This window comes from Muntiacus reevesi, chromosome 14 (assembly GCF_963930625.1).
Source record: "Muntiacus reevesi chromosome 14, mMunRee1.1, whole genome shotgun sequence".
Classification (NCBI taxonomy): domain Eukaryota; kingdom Metazoa; phylum Chordata; class Mammalia; order Artiodactyla; family Cervidae; genus Muntiacus; species Muntiacus reevesi.
In genome coordinates this window covers 31,499,600-31,526,883 of record NC_089262.1, presented here as the reverse complement: position 1 = coordinate 31,526,883, position 27,284 = coordinate 31,499,600, and the positions used below count along the sequence as shown (strand labels likewise).

The 27,284-nt window shown below is 36.3% G+C and overlaps 1 protein-coding gene across 3 annotated transcripts in view; it reads left to right on the top strand.

The window, feature by feature from the left end:
* NADK2 (NAD kinase 2, mitochondrial) overlaps positions 1 to 23,196 on the top strand; it is a 47,295-nt gene extending 24,099 nt beyond the window's left edge. For 2 of the 3 annotated variants that reach the window (XM_065905509.1, XM_065905511.1), the window contains exons 7-13: positions 5,316 to 5,394; positions 8,381 to 8,446; positions 9,789 to 9,884; positions 15,743 to 15,798; positions 15,935 to 15,988; positions 17,993 to 18,116; positions 21,088 to 23,196. In XM_065905509.1, the coding sequence (XP_065761581.1) occupies positions 5,316 to 5,394; positions 8,381 to 8,446; positions 9,789 to 9,884; positions 15,743 to 15,798; positions 15,935 to 15,988; positions 17,993 to 18,116; positions 21,088 to 21,226 (614 nt within the window). In that variant the 3' untranslated portion in view covers positions 21,227 to 23,196. The remainder of the gene's footprint in view (positions 1 to 5,315; positions 5,395 to 8,380; positions 8,447 to 9,788; positions 9,885 to 15,742; positions 15,799 to 15,934; positions 15,989 to 17,992; positions 18,117 to 21,087) is intronic. The other variant, XM_065905510.1, reaches the window with a different exon arrangement.
* The last annotated feature ends 4,088 nt before the right edge of the window (positions 23,197 to 27,284 follow it).

The following is a 27,284-nucleotide window of genomic DNA, read 5'->3' as shown; positions in this document are numbered from 1 at the left end:
TTCGAGAGAACAGCATCAAAACATGTATATTATCTATGGTGAAACAGATCAGCAGCCCAGGTTGGATGCCTGAGACAAGTGCTCGGGCCTGGTGCACTGGGAAGACCCAGAGGGAGCGGGTGGAGAGGGAGGTGGGAGGGGTATCGGGATGGGGAATACATGTAAATCCATGGCTGATTCATGTCAATGTATGACAAAAACCATTACAATATTGTAAAGTAATTAACCTCCAACTAATAAAAATAAATGAAAAAAAAAAGAAAGTGGTTGAAAGAAAATGAACTAATCTGTGGAAGACTTCATAATAATTATACATTTATATATTTGCATTTATATATATTTACCATGGGTCTAGTTATTGATTAAAAAATCTTTTTGTTAGGAAATTTTTGCATCTCAGCTTTAAGATTTGTATTTCAAATATTTGTGTAAGATGTGAAGGGAATATTAGCATAAAATGATATGCAGCTTTTTTGTTAAGATGAAGTCTCAGTTTTGAGCTAATTTGGGGATTATATTTAGCAGTAGTTTCCCACTTTGTCCCATAACTGTAAGATTTTCATGATGCAAGAAGATTCCCAAGAGATATCCTAAATATCTGTGGACTGTATAAAAGGATATTATTTCCTCTTGCATTTCTTGACTAAACTTTATTAGGAAAAGCTATCTTTACTTAACTGTTTTCTGGCTTTGTTTCTGTCTGGTTGTGGTATTTGATGTTTACTTATATTTATTTTTTTCAGTTTTTCATGGTGATTTATAGCTTCATAGGTTAGATGTTCCTAAACTGTTAGTTAATGTCATGTTTTAAAGATGGTTTTTCTTCTCCTGAAAAAGTCATTTGATTTTAGAAAATTTTTAAATAGCTAGTTAAAAAAATCTAGAAATCTTTCAAGTCATTCATAAGCAGATGATTTCCTATTATCATTTTTGAAAGACTACGGTAACTATTAAGATTTTAATTTTTTTTAAAGATTTTAAAATCTTAATTAGAAATTTTACTTTATACTTTACCAAAACAAGTTATTGCTGTCACCAAAACATGTTCAGGATTTTGTTGTTTTCACCAACAGTATATAAGAAAGATGTAGATTCATTGCTCAGATTCACTGGTTTTAGCTTATAAATTTATATAGAAACAAATTACATATAAGCTTAGTAATATTCAGGATATTTACAGCTGGTTAGTGGTAGTTCTAGTAAAAGCACAGGGAATGCTCAAAATAAAAAGAATTTTTAAAAAAATTTCTCAAAACTTAGGCACCAGTCTCTGAATAAAAGAAAACACAAAATACTTAATATAATCAATGGTAAAAGGTCCCACACTGAGGTATGTTAGTATACTAGGGATAAAGCAAACCTCTTGCAAGCTTCCAGAAAGGAAGTAGTGATGGTGGTGGTGATTGTGGTTGGAACAGGTTATTTTATACATGAAGAATCTGGAATCAGAGTAGTTTCAGATTTCTCAATAATAGCACTGAAAACTGTTATATTAATTATTAATATTATTGTTATTAGCAATTATGTAGCATTTACAGTGTTGGCACAATATTAGAGAACTTTTTTGTTAGAGGGTTTTTTCTTGATAAAGACCTTTATTTTCTGAGAAAAAATTTAGGAGGATTTCAAGATATATCTCATGTTTCCTATTTAAATTCTCTTCAGGTTGGCAGGGAACATTTCCTAAGAAACTGCCATTTGGGATTTTTGAATATAGGAGTAGGTTTGAGATTATAAATATACCACCATGTTTGATCCCTGATTTAGCTTTTTAATTTGGAACACAGGATTAAGGAGAAAAAAATCCTAGTTTTTTTGCAAGAAGGATGATTTAACTTTAATCAAATACAATTTTCTATTTAGTGTTATCTATCCCTAACTAGATTATGTATGTGGTGTGCTCAGTTGCTCAGTCATATCTGACTCTGCGACCACATGGACTATAGCCCACCATGCTCCTCTGTCCATGGAATTTTCCAGGCAAGAATACTGGAGTGGGTTGCCATTTCCTTCTCCAGAGCATCTTCCTGATCCAGGGATTGAACCAGGCTCCCCTGCATTGCAGGCATATTCTTTACCACCTGAGCCACCTGGGTTGTATACAAATTAATGAAAAGGATTTCATTTTTATTGCCATTATACCCTCAAGGGAAGGTGTGTGCATGCTAAGTCACTTCAGTTGTGTCCGACTATTTGCGACCCCATGGACTGTAGCCCAGCAGGCTCCTCTGTCTATGGAATTCTCAAGGCAAGAATACTGGAGTGGGTTGCCATACCCTCCTCCAGAGGATCTTCCTGACCTAGGGATCGAACCCCGGACTCCCCGCATTTCAGGCAGATTCTTTACTGTATGTGCCACCAGGAAAGCCCAAGAATGACATAATGATGTGCATACATACTAAGTCAAGGGAAGGTAAGAGTTTGTTTATTTGTTAAAGAAAACTTTTAATTGCATAAACTCGTAACTTTCTTATTTGCAAGCCTAGTTGTATTAATTTGGATAAGTGAATTGGTTTGATAAATAATCCTAGAATCTCAGTGACTTAGCATACTGAAGTTTTATTTATAGTTCAGCTCACTGTCCAAGGGTTGTTCAGGCAACCTCCAAACAGTGGCTCCTACCATCTTCTGAGGCCTTTGATCTTCTGTTTGGTCCTTCGTAGCTTATGGCGAGAAGACAGTGAGAGCATGGGGGATTCTTAGGGAAGTTTTAGGAGCCAGGCCTTTTCACTGCTTTTGCTCATATTCCATTGGCCATTACTAGTTCCACGGGTATACACAAGGTGTGTAGATCCAGAAACATAGTCTAATAGTCTGACAGTGTGAGAGAATTGCATAGGATTGTGGTCTCTGTCCCTAGTATCACAATTCTATACTTAAAAATATAAATTAATGATTAATTTTGTAATGGATTCTCTTGGATAGAAAACTGTCAATTGCTATTGAGTCCATCTTTTTGTGTTTTGTTGAAGCAAGGTGTAAATGAACAGTTTTATGATTAAATAATGTTTGGTAGTCAATTAGCATGAAAGAAATATAAGCAGAATTAAGATGATTAATGAGACTTGAAGCAATTTTATGTATTCTCTTCCTCCTTTGATAAAAAATTTCAGGTGAAATTCAGCAAGCACACATAGTAAAAGTGCTATACAGAAAGGAAAATTAGGATGAGGAGAAACAGGAATATAGATAAAAAGTTAAGACTATTCAAAAGAAAAACATATGGTTACAGTTGGGTGAGATTTTAGATTTATCAGTTACTAATATATAGTGATGACTTCCTTGGTGACTCTGCAGTAAAGAACCTGCCTCCCAGTGCAGGAGACAGAGGTTCGATCCCTGGATTGGGAGGATCCCCTGAAGAAGGAAATGGCAACCCATTCCAGTATTCTTGCCTCAGACATGACTTGGCAACTGAGTACAAAGCAATGTTTAGTGAGTACTTACTGTTAGTGAACATTTGCAGAAAATCTGTGAGGAGATATAAAACATTCCATTAGGAATTACACTATGTAAAGAAAAATAATTTAAACTATAAACTTAAAAATTTTTATGTTGGTAAAACTTGTTAGTTATAAAAATGTGAATATATTTAGTACCAAATTAAGACAATATCAAAAGTTAAGTATGCAATCTTAAGTACAATCAAATTTGATCAAACACATCATTCTTATGTACCTTTTTGTATCAAGTTCCTTCTGTGTTATGTGATCTAGCTCATAATGTTAGCCCATTATATAATTTAGTCAAATAAGTTTTTAAAGATTCCATGGTATTGTAGTAGCAACTTGTGGTAATTGAAAGAATAGTTGGGTCACTTTAGACAGTTACAATCCAAAAGAAATTATACATATAATTAACATTCAATAAGCATATAAACAAATAGGCTACAAGTCAGAGGAGAATTTAAATTGGTGGTTGTGTTGGTGACAGCGGTGGAAAGTTTTATAGAGTATTAAGCGTCTAATGTGTATTAGATATCTATACACATTAACCTGAAACACAGAATCTTAAAACATAACAAATTACCCCAGAGTTTACCATCTTAATACAAAATAGTTGTGATTTCACAGAGATTATGAAAGTCAAGAATCCAAGAGAAGCTTAGCAGCTTTGTTCAGGTTTAGGGTCCCTGAGGAGGTGACAGTTAAGCTGTTGGCCGGGACACGTAACCGGACTGGAAGGTCTAAACCCCAGCTCGTCACGGGGCCGTTAGCAGGCGGCTTCGGGTCCTCGCTATGTCGGCTTCTCCACTGGCCTGCTTGTGAAACATCTTCCCCCAGAGCAAGTGATGTGGGAGAGAGAGACCAAGGTGGAAGCCAGGGTGTGATTTTAAAGCAAATCTCAGCAGTGACACACCGTCATTTCTGCCTTATGCTGGTCACAGAGACTATCTGGTGTGGTGTGAGGAAGAGTGATACAGGAATGTGAGTACCAGGAGGCAGGCATCAGGGGGCACCGCTTCAGAGGCTAGCTGCTGCCACAGTTGAAGTTAACGTTCAGCTTTGACTAAGAAAAGGTGGAGGAGACAGAAAAGGTATCTTGTTCCGTAGTGCATGCCCAGCAGGAGACACTTGGGTGCGGTGAACCTGCTATTCGTTGAGAAGAAAGGGCCGGCATCTCAAGCTGGGGACTGGTTAAAGATAGAAACGTAAAAGGGACCATTTGAAGGTGAAAATCACACCTTGATCCAGAAAGCAGTGGGATTCTTTGGTTGATTTTGCGTGATAAAGTGCTGTTTAAGTAATCATCAAGGAAGGTTATGTCAGCTGTGCACAGAACCTTAAAGAGTAAAATAAAGGTGACGTTGTTTTAGGAGTCACATAAGGAGATGTGGCACTGTTCCTCCGGTGCTGCCGTTGCTGAAAAGCACTCTCCGTTTTCTGTTTGAAAAATAATCTGACTTCTAACATAACTGATTTGGCTTCCTACATGAGCCATCCGTGTAATTTGCTGCTTGAATCCAGAATGGCTCTCCCTTGGAAGTACTTCATCGTCTCTACTTCTGAAGCAGGTTGTGGTTGGAGCAAAACTTAGCCAAGTGTGACAGCTTGAGTCTTATGCTGTGAATAAATATATTTCCTCACTCTTGAAAAATTGTTTCAAGAAGAACTAAGGTTTATTTACCCATTGCAGCTATAATGTTTAGATGATTTTGTGGTTCTGTATAATGAATACTTTAAGATTTAATTCATATGTTAATGTTAAGCTATAGATGCTATTAAGACAAATATTTTAATATTTTATGAAATTTATATGATAATATTTCTGAAGTTTTAAGGTGCTCTCTTGGATTTTTCTTTCATTCTCTGCAGGGTTCGAGGCTTCTGGACCCCAGCTTTTGCCAGTCAGAGCACTTAATGAAGTCTTCATTGGGGAGAGTTTATCATCCAGGTACTTTTAAACTTGTCATCTTGAGTTTGAAATTTAATATTTTAGTAATTTTAAGCTATTTATTAAATCTCTACCACCTAAGATTTGTGAATAATTAATACTATATAAGAAAAATGAATTATTAAGTGAAATATTTCCACACCTTTGTACACATTAATACATGTTAAGAAGAAAGTTTCACTACCAAAAATGTTCATGAAGCCCTACATTAAACAAAGTTACTCAGATTTCTTTACTGCAGTATTTCCGTGAGCCTTTCATCTGTTATATAGGTGCTTTATAAATGTTTAAGAGAATGATATATAGGCATATATTTGCAGTTGATATAAAACTTTGATCTTATCTTTGTTCATATTAAAATTTGCCTACTGATTGTCTTAATGTTTCATAAAGCTGATTTATTTATTTGCTTGTTTTGATCCAAAATCCTGTTAAGGAGAACACAAAAATATTACTTATTTTTTAAGTAAATCTTGTTTATTTGGCCATCATAGCCCTTTAGATTGAATTAAGAATAGTTTTTAGTCCCATCCCTGTTTTGTCATTTATGATTTTTACATTTTTGAATGGTCTAAGCCAATTGCAGAATATTGGCAGAATATTCCTTAATTTAGATTTGTATGATTTTTTTTTCTCTGCATGATAAAATTCAGACTAAGCATTTTTGACAAGAATGCCGCATAAGTTAATGTTGATCCTTTTCAGTGCAACATCATAAGGCAAGAGTATTGACAGCTTAAGATTTGTAACCATTATTAGCAAAAATTAAGATTAGTGAAGTTCTTCAGTAGGAATATAAAAACATAGTATATGTTTAATTACTGATAGAATCTATTTTGTGAGTGTTGAATATAACTTAGGCTTAAATTGTCAGCAGAATTTTTTTGCAGAAAATTTATTGTGTGACACTAGTTACCAGTTGTAAAATGACTGCCATAATGTAAAGTTAATTTAACTCTTGGTGGTACTTTTAGAACTTTCTTTCTCATTTTTGTTGTTGTTGTAAGGGAGTTAGGGATGGAAGATTAGAGATAAATCTATATTCTACTCTCCTGCTACCAGAACTATGTGATCTTTTGAAGGTCATGTAATTGATTACCTGAGAGTTTCAAATTTTCTGAAATTCTCTTCATTATAAGTCATATCCTTTTATAGTAAATTTAATTATGGTAAGAAAAATTTGTCTTAAAAAAAAACCACATTTTAGCCATTAACTTACTACTGGAGGTAGTATTGAAGAGAACAAAGCTTGATTCAACAGAATGATTTGAATTATTTTTTTGAGTCATAGTTATTTTGATTAATATAATTTTAAATTTATGCAGTGAAATATATTGCACACCTGCTGTGTGAACTAGGAATATAAAAACAAATAAGATAAAAGTAGCTGTGTCTTAATGTTTTAGAAGCTGGTAAAATACATAATTAAAAATTATTAAAAGTAAAATGTATTCTTCAAGAAAGCAAATAAAAATATATACTTTAAAGAACTTAAAAATATGATAAAGTATAAAGATGTGCTTATTTTAATATAGTAAGACTTATGCAGCAACAGAAAAAAACTATAGCATATCAAGTTTGAAGCAATATGGAAATGAGTAATGGATACATTTATGTCATAAGAGAGAAGGAAGAGAATATAACAGTGATATAATCTCATCACTATTGCTAAAGACAGGCAGAAGAGAACAACCTTAAAATGAGATTGGAAAAAGTCTCCATTAAAATAAATAGATGACAAAGGTAAAGATGTTTTGTGAGTTTATGCTTATTCAAGGGCAGCCATTTAAGGGCTTACATTATTCTGTTTGTATATTTTGAAGGTCATAACTTCTGAGAGCTTCTACTAGTGTTGCTTTATGATTTGTACTTACTAAAAAATAACTTACAAAAGGAGGAAAATTGGGATCAATGATTGACTTACGGAAATTCAGTGAAGTCCCATTAGGAGGTGTTAGATTGAATGCTTCTATTTTCTGTGGTGGCAGTGCTTTGGTTGGTTTACCCCTGATGTCTGATGCTGGTTCTTTTTGTGGTCTTTGATGCCTCACCTGATTATCTTTACTAAGATTAAGGACAGCAGTGGGTGGGCTTCTGATGCTATTGAGAAAGCCTTAACTACTGGAAATATTAGAAATTACTTGGAAAGATTCTATGACACAGACCCTTAGGCAGAAAGGAAATGAGCACTTACTGAATGCCTGCTGCGACTCAGGCACTGTGCACGTTGTGTATGTTGTCACGTGTATGCTCACAGCAGCTCTGTGGGAAAAGTGGTTGTATTTCTCAGTGAAAAAACTGAGATTTGGAGAATTCAAGTCACTTGGCCAAGCTCATATATTTAATTTAGCATCAGAACCATCATGTAAACCCAGCATTTCTAATTCCAGATCCAGTATTGAGTTGTCATGAGAACTTATTACTTATTTTTTGAACTGCCCTGCCTGTACACGCCTTCCTCCTGGCAGTGCTGTTTCAAGGCCATCTTGTATTATATCTTATATACTGTCTTGTTTATTGCTTAAAGCAGTAAACAATACTCTAAATAGTTGGTAATTATTACTGTAAAATTTCTGACCTGCATACTAGAATATAAACTTCTAGAAGATTGTGTCTATTACATTTACTATTAAATCCCTAGGACTTTGCACAGTGCTTATTAAAACATATTAGGCACTTAATAAATATTTACAGATTGAATAAATATTGATGCTATCATTATCTCCATTTTATAGGGCAGTCTGTGGCTCAGAGAGGTGAAGTAAATTGCCCCAAGTCACACAATTAATAAACAACAGAGCCGGGCTAAGCCTGTGTTCTTCTTCAGTGTGTGCAGTAGAATTGTACTCTTCTTGAAAACTGAAGTGCTTTGCTTGGAAAATGTGAAGTGCGGCAATATTATTCCTGCCTCATTTATAATGTTCTTAAACTTAAGAACATTTTAAAAGCCCAATTTTTTTCTTTTCTCCTATTTGTTCTAACCTAGAATGTCTTATTCTTGGGCTGTAGCAGTGGACAATTTAAGAAGAAGTATACCCACTCTAAAGGGACTGTGAGTTTTATTGCTGCCTTAAAAAAATAATTTCCCTGAAACCAAAATTCTGAGTTGACTAATCCTGATAAACTTGCATGTAAGAATGACACTAAATTTGCTCTTTGTTTTGGACTCAACGTCTCTCTCCTGACTTTTCTTTCTCTTCACCTCTTTTTTTTTTTTTCTGTCCCCACTTACCTCTAATCTCTGGTTTCTACATGATTCTGGCATAATAGCAGCCATTCCAATGGATTTGGCTGACTTGTCTGTATTGTATATAATAGACTAATGTACCTAAAATTCTTAATTTTCTAGGAAGACATAACAAAGCTATGAACTAGATTAAATGTGAATATTAGATTTGCTGTCTTTTATTTTTAAAGAGAATGCTGACTTCAGAGAAAAAACGACTTGGAGTTATATCATATGAAGCGTTCACAAACCACGAGCTTGGCAGGAGAAAATGAAAGGGTTAGAATAAGAGATAAATTATCCATTGAATGTTAATATTTGCAGGCATGTCTAATAATTGTTATTGTTTTGAAAAGCTATATTTTGTTAAGGGTTTATTTTAGCTTTTTTATTTGCTGGATAAAAGTAACTCAGTGTTGACTGTTGACACCATTATTTTAAGACATAGTTCACAAAATAGACTTCTGTATGTTTCAGAAGCTCTTTGAATAGTTACAAATCACTTAAACATTCATGCAGTTAAAAAGTGGTCATTTTTTTTTTTTTTTGCTGGTGTCAGAAAACCCAGTTGATTCCATGTTTATTAAATAACCTTAGAAATAGAAATCTTTAAAAAAAATTACAGTTCTTATTTTATCCCTAGTTTTGTTCACTGGTCCAGGACTGGTTGAGATTTTTCTTTAGAACCTCATTGTCTCTGCTAGCTTACTGTCAATTTAAAAGGCACATTAGTACATAACTTGAGAAACAAGAGTTAAGTAGAAACGGTTGGTAACTTGAAGGATTAGATGCAGACTTAGATGTGTCAAGGACTAGCTCCTGAGAATAAAACTCCCCTAGGAACGGTATTTTCTTTTTGAATTCTGAAATCATCTTCTGTATGTTTCCGTAGAAGTGCTAGGTAAAAATTTATAAGAAGCTCTTGTTTGAAATCTTAAAGGAAGGAGGCACATATAGGTCAGAGAAGGATGTAGACACATAGATATTTTTGAATTTTTTTCACTTAATCAATATTGGAATTAGCATCATGATGTGTGTCCCTACTAAGTCAGGTATGTGTAAGTCAGGATGACCCACTTAGATTTCATCAGCTCTGAAAAAGATACTTTATCTCATTTACCATGAGACATAAGTTCCACAAATCCAGTTTTATATTCTCAATTCATAGGGCTTCCTACTACGAGATTTCAGTTGATGATGGTCCATGGGAAAAACAGAAGAGCTCTGGGCTGAATTTGTGTACTGGAACAGGATCAAAGGCCTGGTGAGTAACTTGGAATGTTGCTTATCAACTTTTGTGAAATACTTTAAGTAATACAATTTGCTTGCTATCTCACATTGGTGTATCGGAGGCCTCTGATATGCAGGAAGGAGCCTGGCGTTGATTTATTGGTTGGCTCAGTTTCTGTTTCACTCATCGATTGGGTCCAAGAGTCCAGCCTTGACTTATAGCTTGGCCTGGATCTGGTCATTCTTTATCTTCTGCCCTAGGTTTGTAAAGAGAATAAAGAAAATGAATGTTTCTAGGGAATGTATATTTTAAAAATGAATATTTTAAATTGTAAAGAAATGAAAACAAAGCACAGTACCAAAAAATATGCCAGAAGTTTGTGCATTCAAGGCCTAATTGGAGATAACCTAGGACATCCTGAAACCTGCTTACCCTATGACCCCTCTCTGGGAAGTCTCTTCCACTTCTTGGCACACACATGCCTATGGCCTCCCTGACTTTTACCTGTAGCCGTCATCTCTCTTGAGTACAGGCTCATATTGTAAAATTACCTACTAACTACATAAGGGTGTTAATAGCACTTCAGATTCAGCACATTCAAAACTGAATGTATTGTCTTCAGTTGTTCTCCTGGGTTCCCTGTCTTGCTGAATAATCACATAGTCTCAGGAAAACACACTATTCCTTAAAGCCAGGTTCTTAACTCTGGGTCTTCCTGTTCTCCCTCTGTACTTAGCAGTCTCTGAATCCTGTCAGATGTACTTCAGAAATTCTAGCCCCTGCTTTTCAGTTTCTATGGCTGTTTCTTGGTGTCGGTCCCCATCTTTTTAGTGAACATTCTTTGTGCGTCACCTTGCTTTTTCAGACTGTTATTCATAACTCCTACCACAGAGTAATATTTCCATAATGTAGATAGATCTCACTATTTCCCTTCTGTGCTTTAAAACTTTCTTGACTGTGTTCACATTATTCAGACTGTCATATGAAGCCCTTTAAATATGAGCTAAGGTTCCTTGCCAGCCTACTGCGGTCTGACCCTAACCCATTACACTGGAGGCTCTGCAGGCTACTTGCAATTCTTAGCACAAGTCATGTTCTCTCTGGGCTTTTTGTTTTTGCTCAATGTACCTTCTTCCAGCATTGACTGCCTGAACATTTTCCACTTTCCATCTACTGGCTAAAAATTCCAGTCTTCAAATGTCAGTTAAATGTCAAAATCTTTGCTTAAGACATTGTTCTTTTCATAAGCCTAATTAATCAGTCCCTTTTTTTGCCCTTACCCAGCACTTTTTCCTCATAGCACCCTTATAGCATTTAGCACATAATTAGTTTCTAGTAAGTTCATACCCAGTTAGTTTGAACAACTTGAGGCACATGGGATGGTGACCAGTGACTTTTTTTTCTGCTTAATTTTTTATTTGCTTAGCACAGTACTTCATACTTATTCACTTAAAATGCCTTTTTTGAATAAATGACTACATGCTCACAAATACAGCTAAAACAGTGCTTCTCAAACTAAGTTTGAATTCTTTAAAATTGAGTTTTATTTCCCCTACCACTCACCTTATAGTTAAGTCCAGTGTTGATGCTGCATTTGAATAAGTGTGACTTGGATTAGAAGTTCTGTCTTTTCTGTGTGGCTTGTTAAAATCTGCTTATTCTCAGTGCTCTAGTGCAGAGCCAGCTCTCTCTGTCCCTCTAACCGTATCCTGTCCCTGCCACTTGGTCACTTAGGCCCTTTCTTTTCTACTCAGCCTTATGCAGCTTGCTTGCTTCTGACGTGTTCTACTCTCCTGTTATTACCGATAATTCTTTCATTATGGTTGCATTTCCCCTGTATCATTTGATCCTTTTTCTCTTCAGAGAGTAAGGGGAGAAAAGAGAAGCATTGGGGGAGAAGAGAGAAGGCTAGGGATCAGAGATACTGAGGGAAAGCTTATACGTTCTATACATTACATTAATAATTTCAGCTTACTGCAGTACCATCTTTGAGCACTTTCTTTGTCCCAAGTAAGTATATTATCTTACTTAAATTCTCAAGAATACTCTGAGATTAGTTAGTTTTATTTTCACTGATAGAGTATAAAAAGTCTCAAAAGTTAACTGACTTGCTTAAAGCCATGTGGCTTATAAATGGAGGAGGTAGGATTTAATTTCAGGGCTTAACTCTAAGCCATAGACTTTCTGAGCCACAGAAGGAGGAAAAACTTGGAGGGTCCCCTGTGGGAGGTCATGAGAAGTGTTGCCCATGATCAGTTCAGTTCAGTTGCTCAGTCCTGTCCGACTCTTTGCGACCCCATGAATTGCAGCATGCCAGGCCTCCCTGTCCATCACCAACTCCTGGAGTGTACCCAAACCCATGTCCATCGAGTTGGTGATGCCATCCAGACATCTCATCCTCTGTCGTCCCCTTCTTCTCCTGCCCTCAATCCCTCCCAGCATCAGGGTCTTTTTCAATGAGTCAACTCTTCACATGAGGTGGCCAAAGTATTGGAGTTTCAGCTTCAGCATCAGTCCTTCCAGTGAACACGCAGGACTGATCTCCTTTAAGATGGACTGGTTGGATCTCCTTGCGGTCCAAGGGACTCTCAAGAGTCTTCTCCAACACCACAATTCAAAAGCATCAATTCCTCGGTGCTCAGCTTTCTTCACAGTCCAATTCTCACATCCATACATGACCACTGGAAAAACCATAGCCTTGACTAGGTGGACCTTTGTTGGCAAAGTAATGTCTCTGCTTTTTAATATGCTATCTAGGTTGATCATAACTTATTTTGGGGGGTTCCAAAATCACTGCAGATGGTGACTGCAGCCATGAAATTGAAAGATGCTTACTCCCTGGAAGGAGAGTTGCCCATGATAGTCACTCTTATTCCTTTAGCTGGAGTGTAGTTACTTGCTCTGTGGCTAGAGGGGTGGGAAATACAGCCTAATCATGTGTCTGGGAGGGTGGGGGGAAGAGCTCACGGATTAGCTGTCCCATCTTTGCATTTCCAGAAATTCTTGCACAAGACATAGGATGTGGTGGTTCTGTTGCACAACAAGCGTCTGTGCATCCTCGCAGTGTCAGTCACCTCAGTCCTCTTCCCGGTTAGAATGTGTTTGCAGCACACGGTAGGGAAGTACCACAGAGCAGGGTCGTTTATGTTTCCATGAGTTCTTAAGTCTGTTCCCAGTCCTCCTCCTTTGTACATTCTGTCCCAGAAGGCCTAATTAAGGATGAAGAGGTGTTCTTAAGTAAAAAGAAAGTTTTGCTAGCTGATGAAGATATGAGACTCTTTGGCTTTCAATTCGGTTGTCTTTAGCAGAAGTTATGTCTGATTTCACATCAGAACTCTTAACAGTGGTAAAGGTTGTAGATCTAAGGAAAAAGTTGTTTGCTGGCTCACACCTGCTTTGGCATATAGTTTGTCTTTGATGTAGAATGTAAACCACTCCTAAGGTTAGATTGAATTGGCTGAGATTTAGATTACGCCCACAGGAAATTAGTTTTAATTTGACCCCAACTCAGATAACTTAGTTTGTTTTGACTTGTGGTGTTCCTAATAAGTCATAGTTCTAGGAGTGTTAGAACATGTCTTGTAAGACTTCTGTTCTCTTAAACTAAGTCTTAACTATAGTAAAGATACATGAATCACTATTATCTTTTGCCCTTTACATATTTTATTTCAGTGGAACCCTATTAACAGCTTATTTTCCTGTGACTTTAAAATAGAATCCTAAAACAGTAATGAGGAATTAAGAGTGTAACTCATACAGATTTCATTGTACTTGACATTTTCGTTGAGTTCTTGCCAAGAGCCAGATACTGCCCCCAGGGCCTTATGGCTTGCAGTGTGTGACTGTCGTAATGCTAATGAGATGGGTTTTGTGAACCTCATGCTGAACAAGAAGAAAGTCACAGCACTTGAAGTATTTTGCCTTCTACCACATAGTAAGTGTGAGCAAGAGGCGAGAACGGAGCTTAGGGTGTTTGGAATGTGAAGTTGGAGGGTGAGTAATGGTGAAATAGGCTAGGCAAGGGCCATATTTTAGATTTTTTTTTTTTTTTCTTAGCATAAGGGTATGGTCTATGAATGACTCCAGTTATTTAATGTAAAAATTTGTATATCTGCATTTTTCTTAAGAGAATGTCCAAAGTGTTTTCACATTTCTCAAAATACGGAGAGTATAGAATTAGAGCAGGTATATGGAGCATCTCTTATTCTTCCTCCCTCAAAATGTTAAGAGCCCCTGAATTAGGTTTAGAGTTGTGTGACTATGCAGTACTGTTCCTTTTTGAAGGAGCATCTACTGGGAAGAGGTAGAGGCAGGATGAGAATTCTAAATTAGCTGGAAGAGTTGTGGGGTTATTTTTTGTTTTTTGGTTTTTTTTTTTAAAAAACCTTTCCTTAACCTCCTTTTTAGACCCTAAGTGGTTAAGGGTCTAACCACCTTTTAAAAGTTGCTGCTTTTAAAAGTTACTTATGTTTGTGGTAATGTTTGTTCTTAAGTGGTTACTCATGGCATCTTGCTAAAACTTTCTCACCTTCAGAAATGATTTTATAATTTAAAGAAACACATGTTTAAAAACTGTGTTAGGACTTCCCTGGTGGTCCAGTGGTTAAGAATCCGCCTGCCAGTACAAGGGACACAGGTTTGATCCTTCATCTGGGAAGATGAAACATGCTGTGGAGCAACTAAGCCCGTGTGCCACAGCTACTGAGCCTGTACTCTAGAGCCCCGGGAGCCGCAACTACCGAAACCTGCATGCCCTAGAAACCCATGCTCTGCAACAAGAGAAGTCACCATAGTGAGAAGCCCACACACAACAGAATAGCCCCCACTCGGCATAAATAGAGAAAAGCCCACAAGCAACAATGAAGACTCAGCGCAGCCAAAAATTAAAAAATAAATAAAAATTTAAAAAATAAAAAATATGTTAAATAATACAAAGGGAATACAATGAAAAGCTGGTTTCTTTCATTTTATATTCTAGTACTAATCTCCAGCTATAACCACTCTATATATTTTTTAATATAAGTAACACAAGGAAATTCTGTATACATATATAGAACAGCTGACTCAATGGAAAGGTCCCTGATGCTGGGAAGGATTGAGGGCAGAGGGAGAAAAGGGTGTCAGAGGATGAGATGGCTGGACAGCATCACTGATGCAATGGACGTGGACTTGGGCAGACTTCGAGAGATGGTGAGGCCAGAGAGTTGGTGTGCTGCAGTCCATGGGGTTGCAAAGAGTCGAACACAGCTGAGCGACTAAACAACAAAACACGCACATTGTATAATGCTTTTGGTTTTTTAACTTAACATGTTGATCTCTTTCCACATTGGTATTATACATATGGCTGTAGTTAGTCTTTTTAATATCTATGTGATATTTAACTGAGTAGCTATATTTACCCAGCTTTCTGTGGTTTTGCTATTATTATAAACAATGCTTCTGTAAATATCCTTATACTTGCCTTTGTGTATTATATGTGCAAATATATTTTAGGGTAAACTACTAGATTGAAGAATATGTTCATTTTAAATCTTAACAGAATTGTCTAATTGCAATTTTTATAATGCCATTAGTATATGGGCATACTTCTCTTCCCATACCCATGTCAATACATTATCAGTTTTTAATCTTTAAAATCTGAGAAGAATCTTGTTTTAATATCTCCTCGGGTATGAGTGAGACTGAACATATTTTCATATGACCCCTGGACCGTTAACCCATGTACTTTGCCTACTTTTAAAAACTATATGAGGTGGCTATTGTCTTTTGGGTATTTTTTTGCCTGATAATTTCTAAGAGTTCTTTGAACATTAAGTAGATTATTCCTTTTTCATTTTTAGTATGTTTTTAGAACTAAAATAAGAAAAAATGTTTGTGGTATTTATTTGTAGGTCATTCAATATTAATAGAGTGGCACCTCAGGCTGTGGAAGATGTTCTAAATATTGGTGAGTACCAAATAGTTCTTACGTTACAATTACAATATGCTATATAATGTGTAGATTTTATTGTATGTTAGCTATACAGTATGTTACAAAATATTTTATTTAATCAAGATATTGTCCCCCTTTCTTTTTCCAATAGCAAACCGACAAGGAAGTTTCAGTCTTCCGTTGAGCAGAGAACTGGTAGAGAAAGGTCAGTGACCAGTGACCATATCACTGGCATTTTGGTTACGTTCTGTGTATATTCTGAGGATGTTATCATGAAATGTACTCGTCTAATTAAGCAAAGCATAGTCCTCTTTTGACTCCAACAATATAATACCCCTTAAAGTATATTGAATCAGTAGAAAGTTAAAGATGAAATTTTATTATTTTTAATCAACCATGGAAATCTAACTTCTGTGTCAAAACAGTGTGATTGCAAACTTTTCCTGGGGAATAGGAAAATGTAGAAAAATATACAACAGGCAAATAGGAAATGTACACCTAAATTCAATGTGCTATTAGTACCCTCCAAATGAGAAGGAATTCATTGAGCTGTGAATGTTTACCTTGACATTCACTAAGATGTTATCTTATCCTTTCGCTACATACTCCTGCCTAGTTATTTCAGCATTCCTTTAAGAGAACCAGCACTGCTGGAGAAAGGATACTTATCAGGGAATTTGAAGACCTGTGTTCCAATCCAGACCAGCCAGTCACTCACTGAAACAAGACTGTTTCTTTGCTCCTCTGCTTCCTCAACAGTGGAATGAGGGAGTGGACATAGATTGCTGGGGAATTCTTCAAATTTGTTAAAAAATTAAAAAATTATTTAAAAAAATATTTAATAAACTGGAAACCACATTCATTTGATTTGCATTTGAAATTTTAACACACTAAAGTCTATTCATCTACCAGGATCATTTTCGAAAGTATGGACCACAAACTAAAGCTAAATATTGTTGTCTCTGTTTAGTTGAAGAGTATCCTAAGATTTCAAGGTAAATTATTTAAAAACAAACAAACAAAAATCCAAACTGTTTATAGTTGCCTTTACTTACCTATGCTGCAATTGTCATCCGTAAACATTTGAATTTGAGAGTTATCGTAACAGATGTGTTCATATTGGTTGCCTTTAAAGTGATGTAGCAATACGTGGTAAAGTATGTTAACAGAGTCAATTCATTTTATTTGCGTGTTTCGGATTCCCGTAAGACCTTCTTTGTTGAGATGGTTTGCCTTTAAAATAGTTTGTAAACAGGACTAAATCTCTGTGGTTACTTTTAGGTCTCTAAAATGGATTGTTTTCTCCCTCTCTGATTTTGAGACCTACAATATTATTTTAATCATGGCTTTGAGTTGGAATTAGTGTTAAATTTGTACCAAAGGAAGGAAAGTGAGGCATTTATAGTAATTGATTCTTCATTAGATAATTTCACTTAAAACAATGTATATAAAACAACTGAAATTTGTATCAGTTATATAAAGTAATTTAAGGGTATATATAAAATAGTGATTTTTCTTTTAACAAACATACTGCTTTACTGAATGAATATTATTCCTTTGAAGATTTGACTTATCTTCAGAAGCAATAGTGAATGCCAATGGTGCAGTCACTGTTGCAGACACTTCATTTAATTCAAATGAAATTTTGGTATATAAGGTAGATTATCTGATAGTCTTGTGATGTCTTTTAACGTGGTGTTCAACTAAATGCTTTTATCAAGCCCAGTTTCTTTGTACAGTTGTCTTTAACCAGTTTGTGCTCTGCATGCCAACTTTGTGTGCCTCTTGGTTAGGGAGAAAGTAGATCCCAAAGACTTGTAGAAATACCTCATGAACCTTTTGGCATGATGTTTTTGAAAGGAACTTATTAGCAAGGAATTATGTCAACTCAAGTTCTATTTTTGAGTGCTTCAAACTAGTTTCTCTTTGTTTACTGACTTTACGGTCCTCCCTTCCCCCACCAAAGGTACCTATTTCTGCTATCCTGTGGGTGATGTAGGCTTCTGTGGGTTAATCTGGGAACATACTCCCTGTTTATAAGCATTTTTTTTAATGGAGTTTGTCATGAGTTCCAAGAAACTTGCTGCCAAACAGACTTTTGGAATAGAACTGCCTTTAAATTGGGGATGGCATCCATTCTCATTTTGCACTTCTCAGAAGTGACTGTTTTTCATTGAATGTGCTAATATTTGGCTTTTTTCCTTTATAGTAACAAACGAATATAATGAATCATTGCTCTACAGTCCAGAAGAACCAAAAATACTTTTCAGTATTCGAGAACCAATAGCAAACAGAATTTTCTCGAGCAGTCGTCAGCGTTGTTTCACCTCAAAGTAAGCTTCCACAGTCTTCTTGTATCTGTTTTCCTCCCTTGTAATTAATTATAAAGCACATTTGGCTGTGAAAGTATTCAGTTTCATTAAATCACTCCTTCAAACTTAATCATGCAGGAAAAGTAGAACCTGTGGAGCTAAAGTGGTATCACGCTAATAACCTGGGTAAAGTGATATTTTCTTTAAAACTTAGTTTCACTTTAGAGAAACTAAAATTTAACTGAATACAAAGGACATGGTTATTAATTGGGTAATGTGTGCTTGTCTGTTTTTTACTTTATTAAGTAAGACACAGTAAGATCGGATTATCACTTCAAAAAAAACTGGAAAGCAACTTTTTTTCATATACTATGGAATAAAAGCAGGACATACATTCATATAAAGCCTAAATTGTGTAGCAACATAAAGGACTCATTTCTTTCAGCTTTTCCCTACAGCTGAATCTCCCACCCATGCCCACATCTATTAAATTTGCCACAGATTTTTTGTTTTGAGGGGAAGAATATATACAAAAATGTTTATAATTTTTGTAAAGGTTGCCCAGTCTTCCAGACTGACAAGAAAACTTAACTGTAGTTAGGGCTTCCCTGATACTTCGTCTGGTGGGGAATCCTTCTGCAATGCAGGAGACCCCAGTTTGATTCTTGGCTCAGGAAGATCCCCTGGAGAAGGGATAAGCTACCCACTCCAGTGTTCTTGGGCTTCCCTGGTGGCTCAGATGAAAAAGAATTCACCTGTAATGCAGGAGACTGGGGTTCGATCCCTGGGTTGGGAAGATCCCCTTGGAGAAGAGAATGGCTACCCACTCCAGTATTCTTGCCGGGATAATTCCATGGACAAAGGAGCCTGGCAGGCTATAGTCCATGGGGTCACAAAGAGTCAGACACAACTAAGCGACTTTCACTTTCACTTTTCATCTCATGGCAAGCAATGAATAGTTCAATTACAAATTGCTTCTTACAGTGTGCATGTACTTTTTTGAAAACACATAATTGATTTTTTCCAGGAAAGACATTAAAAAGGATAGTGATCATATTTTAAAATCACTTAATCATTTGAGAATTAATTTTGATTAATCAACAAATCTATACTCAGATTAGGTAAGACTAAAAGATTCATTTAAATGTTTGCTCATATAAGTGGAACAGCTTTATGACTTTGGTTGGAAACTATTTCTTAGCAACAGATTGACAAGTTGAACTAAATTAGAGTTATTAACTTATGTTAATAAAGGCACCATCAAGAAAATAAAGAGGCAAGACACAGAGTGAAATAGTATCTATGTCCAGCAATGGACTCATATCCAGAATATATTACAGAAGTTCTTACAAGTCAGTAAGACAGAAGGCAGGCAACCCCTTAGAAAAATGGCTGAAAGTCTTGGACAGGCATTTCACAAAAGAGAATATCCAAATGGCTGATAAATGTATGGAGAAACATCCTTGACCTTATTCATCTGAGAAATATAAATTAAAATTATATCATATAATACTATAGTCATGTAAGGATGTGAGAGATGGACCTTAAAAAAGGCTGAGTGCAAAAGAATTGATGCTTTTGAATTGTGGTGCTGGAGAAGACTCTTGAGAGTCCCTTGGACTGCAAGGAGATCAAACCAGTCAATCCTAAAGGAGAGCAGTCCTGAATATTCACTGGAGGGACTGATGCTGAAGCTGAAGCTCCAGTACTTTGGCCACCTGGTGTGAAGAGCTGACTGGAAAACACCCTGATGTTGGGAAAGACTGAGGGCAGGAGGAGAAGGGGGCGACAGAGAATGAGATGGTTGGATGGCATCACTGACTCAATGGCATGAGTTTGAGCAAACTCCAGGAGATAGTGAAGGACAGAGGAACCTGGCGTGCTGCAGTTCATGGGGTCGCTTAGAGTCAGATATGACGGAGCGACTGAACAAATACAATACCACACACACTCACCAGCCTAGCTAAAATACCAGTTGTTAATAAGGTGGAGCAACTACAACTTTTATATAAAAGTGGAGCAACTAGAACTTTTATATAAAACTTTTATACTGTTAGGAATAATATGGAAAATTGTTTAGCAGTTACCTACCAAAGCTGAATATAGGACGTGCAGTGACTCAGTGATTCTGCTCCAAGATGTATATCCAGCAGGAGTATATACACTGACAGATACATAGGCACCAAAGGACATACTCTAGAATATTCATAGCAGCAATGTTCCCAATAGATCAAAACCCTAATGTCCATGAATAGTAGAAGGGATACTTAAATTTTGGTATTTTCGTACAATGCAGGTGTTTTCAGACAACAATGAAAATGAACCCAGTGCTGCTACATATGACAACATGGATGATTTCACAAGCATACTGTTGAGCAAAAGAAGCCAGATAGAGACATATCTATTGTATTCTTTCATTTATATAGAACTTCAAGATAGTCAAAGCTATTATTACTATGGTGACTGAAATTAGGATAGTGGATATGCTTGGGAAGGAGGGGCTGGGAGTAGAGACTGGGAGATGGGTTAAGAGCAATGAGGGAGCTTCCCAGGAACTGAGTGTAACATTCAGTTCCTAATTTGGGTGATGATAACACAAGTGTGTTCATTGAGCTGTTCCCTGATAATTTGTGCCTTTTCTGTGTATAAGTAAAAATTTTACATGACAGTAGTTACATTCTTGCTCAATATTTAAAATACTTATAATGGTAATAATGTTCAAAAAGCTCCTATGAGTTCCATCAAGTCTGAATTTGTTCATTTTTAAGTGTTTGGGTAAATGGAGCTATCCTGAACATTTTGAGATTTTTTTTGGGTAATGTACTTTAATGACATAGTCACTAATTCTCTCATAACAAAGGGCAGGGCAACTTGATTTTTAAAATCAAGGCCAAATGATCTACCTGCCAGTTTAGATAAAAATTCAGTGTTTTAAAGGAATTGCAGTTTAAGCAAAGTGTTGATATTTAACAAGATGTCTCTCTCTGCCTAGGGTGTGTGTGCGTTCTCGGTGTTGGGATGCATGCATGGTTGTGGATGGAGGGACTTCTTTCGAATTTAATGACGGAGCCATTGCTTCAATGTTGATCGAGAAAGAAGATGAGCTTCGAACTGTGCTTCTAGAGCAGTGAAGGATTGCCTCAGATGACCATTTTGATTGCCAGAGAAATAGTTTTACTGCAGAAACAGCCTACCAGTCATAAAGCTACAGTTTTTGGTTGTTGTTCAGATTGGTTGGCCTTGGGCTGAAAAGCGACCAAGAAAGTGAGATTTGCATTATTCTTCTGATGGATTCTGATGGAAAAGATGTTCACTGTGTAAGAAAATGGAGGACTAAACTGATGAGAATTCATAACAGTGAAATTTTGATACTGCTTACAATTGGTTTCTAAGAGTGCTGGTATCTTTATAAATTGAGAGAGGTAGGCGCAAATAAAAGATTTAATGTTTAGGATTTGAAATTTAACTGTACAAGTTTTTTTTTTTCCTTCCTTTTCCTTCTCACTTTGTGGAATTGGTCAGACCAAACACATCTCATTTGATTAGTATTTTTTATTGTACCTAAAGATCAAGATTTTTTAAAAAACTTTGATGGAGAATTTTGATAAATCCTGACATTGACCTAATTGAAGTAGGTAAATGTGTTTTTATATATCTGCCAAGAGTTTTCTAATTTCAGAACACAGTGATATTGTTATGACTATTGATTTAAAAAGTTCAATCATTTTTGAAGTTATTTATAGATGTTTTCATTTAATTGACTATCAGGTTAATTTTGACAATGCTGGGTGAAATATATACGGACAAAATCATGGCACTATTACAAATGTATTAATTAGCCAATAATTATTTTAGGTCTTTGGTAATTTTTTTTTATGATTTGAGGCTGATAAATTTCTTCCATATTTAAAACTCTCTAACATGGATTTAAAGACTAAAAGGATGAACTGATTAGGCACATTCTATTATGAGTTTGGTAAAACCTATAAAAATTTTCATCTAGTGTTAGGAGTATCGTCAGAAAGAAAGTGGACTGTTTAATAAATATGGGAAACATTTTAGTTTTGGAATTGCCTTACTTATTATCATGGTAGTTTTCACCTAGCTCATATTCCAAGTTTTACACATTAGGTTTGGAGGATAAAATGTTGTGACTTTTCTTTTTTTCCCATTATGACAGTTTCTTTACCTAATTCCCACTTTACTTATAAGTAATCATAGAATTATCACAGAAAGTTCCTCTTGCTGCATCATGAGACAATTGGTATTCTTATTCCAATTATTCAAAGTTGTATTTTTTTTCCACTTGCTGTTAAAAATTTGTCTTCAATCACTGAAATATTTATTGAACACCGACTCTGTGCCATGTACTGTGTTGGGTGCTGGATGTACACTGGTGATCTGAACAGCCGCTATCCTGATAGAACTGAATCTGGTGAGCTCAGAAGTAGCTTCTGTGAAAACTAGGATATGTAATCAAACCGAGTGCTCTTAGTTTTGGCAACATTTATCATGTTCTTGTCAGATTTTTTTAAGTACTATTATTATACAAAGATAATCTTAGGTTTTGATGTATATCCAGAACAAGAATTTGTTTTTCTTAGTTGAGAGTAACTGCATAGATACTACTCACAAGGAGTTTACATCATGCATACAATAAAAATTGGTGTTTTCCCAGAGATGGATCTAGTTTCTCGTTTGATTTAATAATGATATACTTAAGATACCACTTTATAAAGAAGTGAAATTCCACACTATAGAAACTCCCTAACAGGTTTAAAATACCTTTTTGGCAAAAAATGCCAACTCCATCTTTAATATCATGGAAATCTGATTGTCCAAAATGGTACATAGATCTGTTTAATATGTAACATATTAATAGGTAACCTGCTATGTAAAATTGTTTATAAGCCATAATTTAAAGGTTTAAAAACTACTTAATGTGCTCCATTTGTGATATAACCTCTAACATTTCTGACCAGTTGTGGGATTTATTTGTATGAGATGACGAGAGGCAAAGGTTGTTAGAATAGCAAAAATGTTCTTATGAATGAGTTCCTTTTAATGGCAACTACATGTGAATAAAAGTAAACAATTGTTATCTTTTCTTTTTTAGTTCATTTATTTCTTCAGCTCTTATGGGTCATTATTTGAAAACCAGATTGCCCCAAAATATTATATTTCATGTCTTTTTTCCACACTATTATTTTTTTCCCTGTTGACTTCATTCACTGCTAATAGACACAGTGCTTCCCGGTAAATGTAGATTCTTCAGATATTTTTGAGTTAATGTTTTTGATGTTCCATTTGTCTTTATATTCATGGACCCAGTAAATCAAAATCATATTACATGAACTGCTGAACTGGAAAGAAGAATTATTTTAAATGCAGTTTATTCCTTAACATTAAAGTAACCATGAAGGATTAGGGTGTAAATCAATAAGAAGGCTTATATATAAGTTTTCTACATGAAGAAACGTATAAAGAATATTTTTTAAGTGTCATAGGCTTTATTTTATGTTAGATTTTTTAAAGAAAATTTTAATAATCATCAGTGGTTAAAAAAAATTCAAAACTTGGGATCCTGAAGAGACTGTTGAAGAGCTCTATCTGAACAACACATACCTTTTTATACCAGAAGATTGTGAGTTCACTGGGAGTAGGGATTATGTGTTCTGATTTGTACAAAGAATACTTGAAAACCTGCATAGCTAGAGAAGAAATCTATTGTAATACATGATGGTTTTACATGCTGAAACAACACTGTTAGGGAGTCTGTATGTCAGGGGGTGATGTATTGATAGTTGCAGTAAGTAGGACAGGATTTGAGGAACTTTTTTTTTTTAACCATTCTTTTAAAATGTCTTCCCCAACTGCAACCTTTTTTTTCCCTCTACACCTATTCTCTTTAAATGACTGAAGAGAACTTGAAAGATTTGTGAGGTTGTCGTCATACTAGACTGGTTCTTTGCTTTCACAAGTGGCTTCCCTGGTGTCTCAGATGGTAAAGAATCCGCCTGCAATCTGGGAGACCTGGGTTCGATCCCTGAGTTGGGAAGATCCCCCTGGAGAAGGGAAGGACTGCCCACTCCAGTATTCTGGCCTGGAGAGTTCCATGGACTGTATAGTCCACAGGGTCACAAGCAGTCAGATACGACTGAGCGACTTTCACAAGAAAATCTATTTAAAATACCTTTGGTAACTAAGCTTTGTTACATAGCTATTTCCTCCTGCTTCAGAACTTTCCTTCAAAGCATCATTTCATGTAAGTGATTTTTCACAAAATTATTCTATTCATCTTTGAAGTATTTCCATTAGTCTTTGAAATGGGTTGTTGTGGACTATCCACTTACCATGTAGTTTTGGATTAAAATATCACCAAAGTCTTAACCCCTCTATTTTCTGATTCTTGCAGCAATACCACTGCAAGTTAACTTACAGTTACTATCCTGAGTAGTAAATTAATAGTTTCGAGTAAAAAGACATTTTAAAAGCCAATGTAAATGACCAGGTTTTGTTTAAAACACAACATGAAATGCATGGTGATGGTTGGGATATGATCAATTCCAGTGTGCCTGTTAATTTTAAAATGTGTGTCTATGGAAATAAGTCTGCCTTCTTGTCTGTCATCAATCACAGCCCCTGCCATCTGAAGACCTTAAATATAATGATTTTACTGCTCAAATGTACAAGGTAGATATTTTGATATTTGGTTTAAGGAATACCACAATATCAGCATCTTGATATTTAGATTCACTAAAAAGTAACTCAAACACTAGAGCAAAACAAATCCCTAAAATGAGTTTAGGCTTTAGGGTTTCAACCTGTATAAGGAGTTAGCGTCTTGGTGGAGAGAGCTTTTTGACTTTCTGGGACCTTTGGCCAGGTGGGGATGGGAAGAGGAGAAGTAATGAGAGAGAAGGTTGCCTTCTGTTTGTTCCAAGGTTAGGTTATCCAATGGAAAGGTGTTTCCAGTTTTCCTGGACCAGTTAGTGCCTTTCCTCATGTTCTAGACCTTGCCCTGTCCTCTACATTGTAGATCATTAGTCAATGTTGGATTGTAATTAAGTTCACCATGATAGAAGGGACAGAGTCACTTTATCCAGAAATAAATATTTTGCATTTGGCTAGAGTTTACCTAATAATCTTGGGAACTTGCATCTAGGGTATAGAAGAGGAATCAAGAGCCACAGGCAGACTGTTAACATCGTCGTTCTTCAGTCTCTTAAGTCATGTCTGACTCCTTGTGACCCCATGGACTACAACACCCCGGGCTTCCCTATCCTTCACTGTCTCCCAGAGTTTGCTCAAACTTATGTCCATTGAGTCAGTGATGCCATCCAACCATCTCATCCTCTGCTGCCCTCTTCGTTTGCCTTCAATCTTTCCCAGTATCAGGGTCTTTTACAATGAGTCAGCTCTTTGCATTAGGTGGCCAAAGTACTGGAGCATCAGCATCAGTCCTTCCAGTGAATATTCAGGGCTGATTTTCTTTAGGATTGACTGGTTTGATCTTGCTGTCCGAAGGGACTCTCAAGAGTCTTCTCCAACACCACAGTTCGAAAGCATCAGTTCTTCAACGCTCAGCCTACTTTATGGTCCAACTCTCAAATCCATGACTACTGGATAATTCATAGCTTTGACTATATAGACAAAGTGATGTCTTCTTTTGAATATGCTGTCTAGGTTTGTCATAGCTTTCCTTCCAAAGAGCAAGTATCTTTTAATTTCATGGCTCCAGTCACCATCTGTAGTCATTCTGAAGCCCAAGAAAATAAAATCTGTCACTGCTTCTTTTTCCCCTTCTATTTGCCATGAAGTGATGGAAACAGATGCCATGATCTTAAGTTTTCTGAATGTTGAGTTTTAAGTCAGCCTTTTCACTCTCCTCAAGAGGTTCTTTAGTTCATTTTCTGCCATTAGTGATATCTGCATATCTGAGGTTATAGATATTTCTCCTGGCAATCTTGATTTGTAAAAAGAATGAAAGGCATATGGTGTGTGCCTCTTGATGGAAGACAGTATACCGCCTATCCTGTCTCCTTGCTGTGGTTCAAAAAAACCTTGACAAACTAAGCCTCTAGATCAGGGTTTCTCAACACTGGCACTGAGGTTTTGGATCAGATGATTCTTTATTGTGGGGAGCTGTCCTAGCTATTGTGGGATGATTAGCAGCATCCTTGGTATGTACCTGCTGGAGGCCAATAGCTCCTCTCCACTTGTGACAACCAAAGCCATTTTCAGATGTTACCAGTGTCTCTTGGGTGGCAAACTCACTCTTGGTTAGGAGCTTTTTGCTGCTAGACCTAACTACCAGTTTATGGAAATAGGGGACACATGAACCTGTTAAACATTATTCCAGGGATGGATCACATCAGTAAAATCCAGAATGGAGAACACTGGACAAGCAACCTAGTTTCTTCCATTCGTAAATTGTAAGGATAATAAAGAAGAGGAACACTAAGATTAAGAAACTAAAGAAAATGTCACTGTCAACCAAATTCAAAGTATGATCTGTGTTTGGAGCCTGAGCAAAACAAATCTATGTAAGAAAACAGCTTTTAGATAGCTAGGGTACTTTCAACATCATTTTTATATTTAATGTTTCAGAATTAAATCAGAAGACTATCTTTCAGGTAGATAGTGAACTATTCATGAAGTCATGGGTCTCAGTTTTGCCTCAAAAGTGATCTTGTGAGCATCTGATGTCTATGGGATGGGAGCTGCTGCTGCTGCTGCTGCTAAGTCGCTTCAGTCGTGTCTGACTCTGTGCGATCCCATAGATGGCAGACCACCAGGCTCCGCCATCCCTGGGATTCTCCAGGCAAGAACACTGGAGTGGGTTGCCATTTCCTTCTCCAATGCATGAAAGTGAAAAGTGAAAGTGAAGTCGCTCAGTTGTGTCCGACTCTTCATGACCCCATGGATTGCAGCCTACCAAGCTCCTCCGTCCATGGGATTTTCCAGGCAAGAGTACTGGAGTGGGTTTCCATTGCCTTCTTTGATGGGATGGGAGAGATGGATGAAATGAGACTGGTCATCAGTTAATGACCTTTGAAAGCAGAAAATGAAGTTCACCATCTTTACCTTTTGCATTTGACATTTTTGATAAAATAAAGCATGGTATTGATTTTAAAAAGGAAGCAAAAACCTGGGTAATATTCAGGAAGAATCACCATTCTACCATTT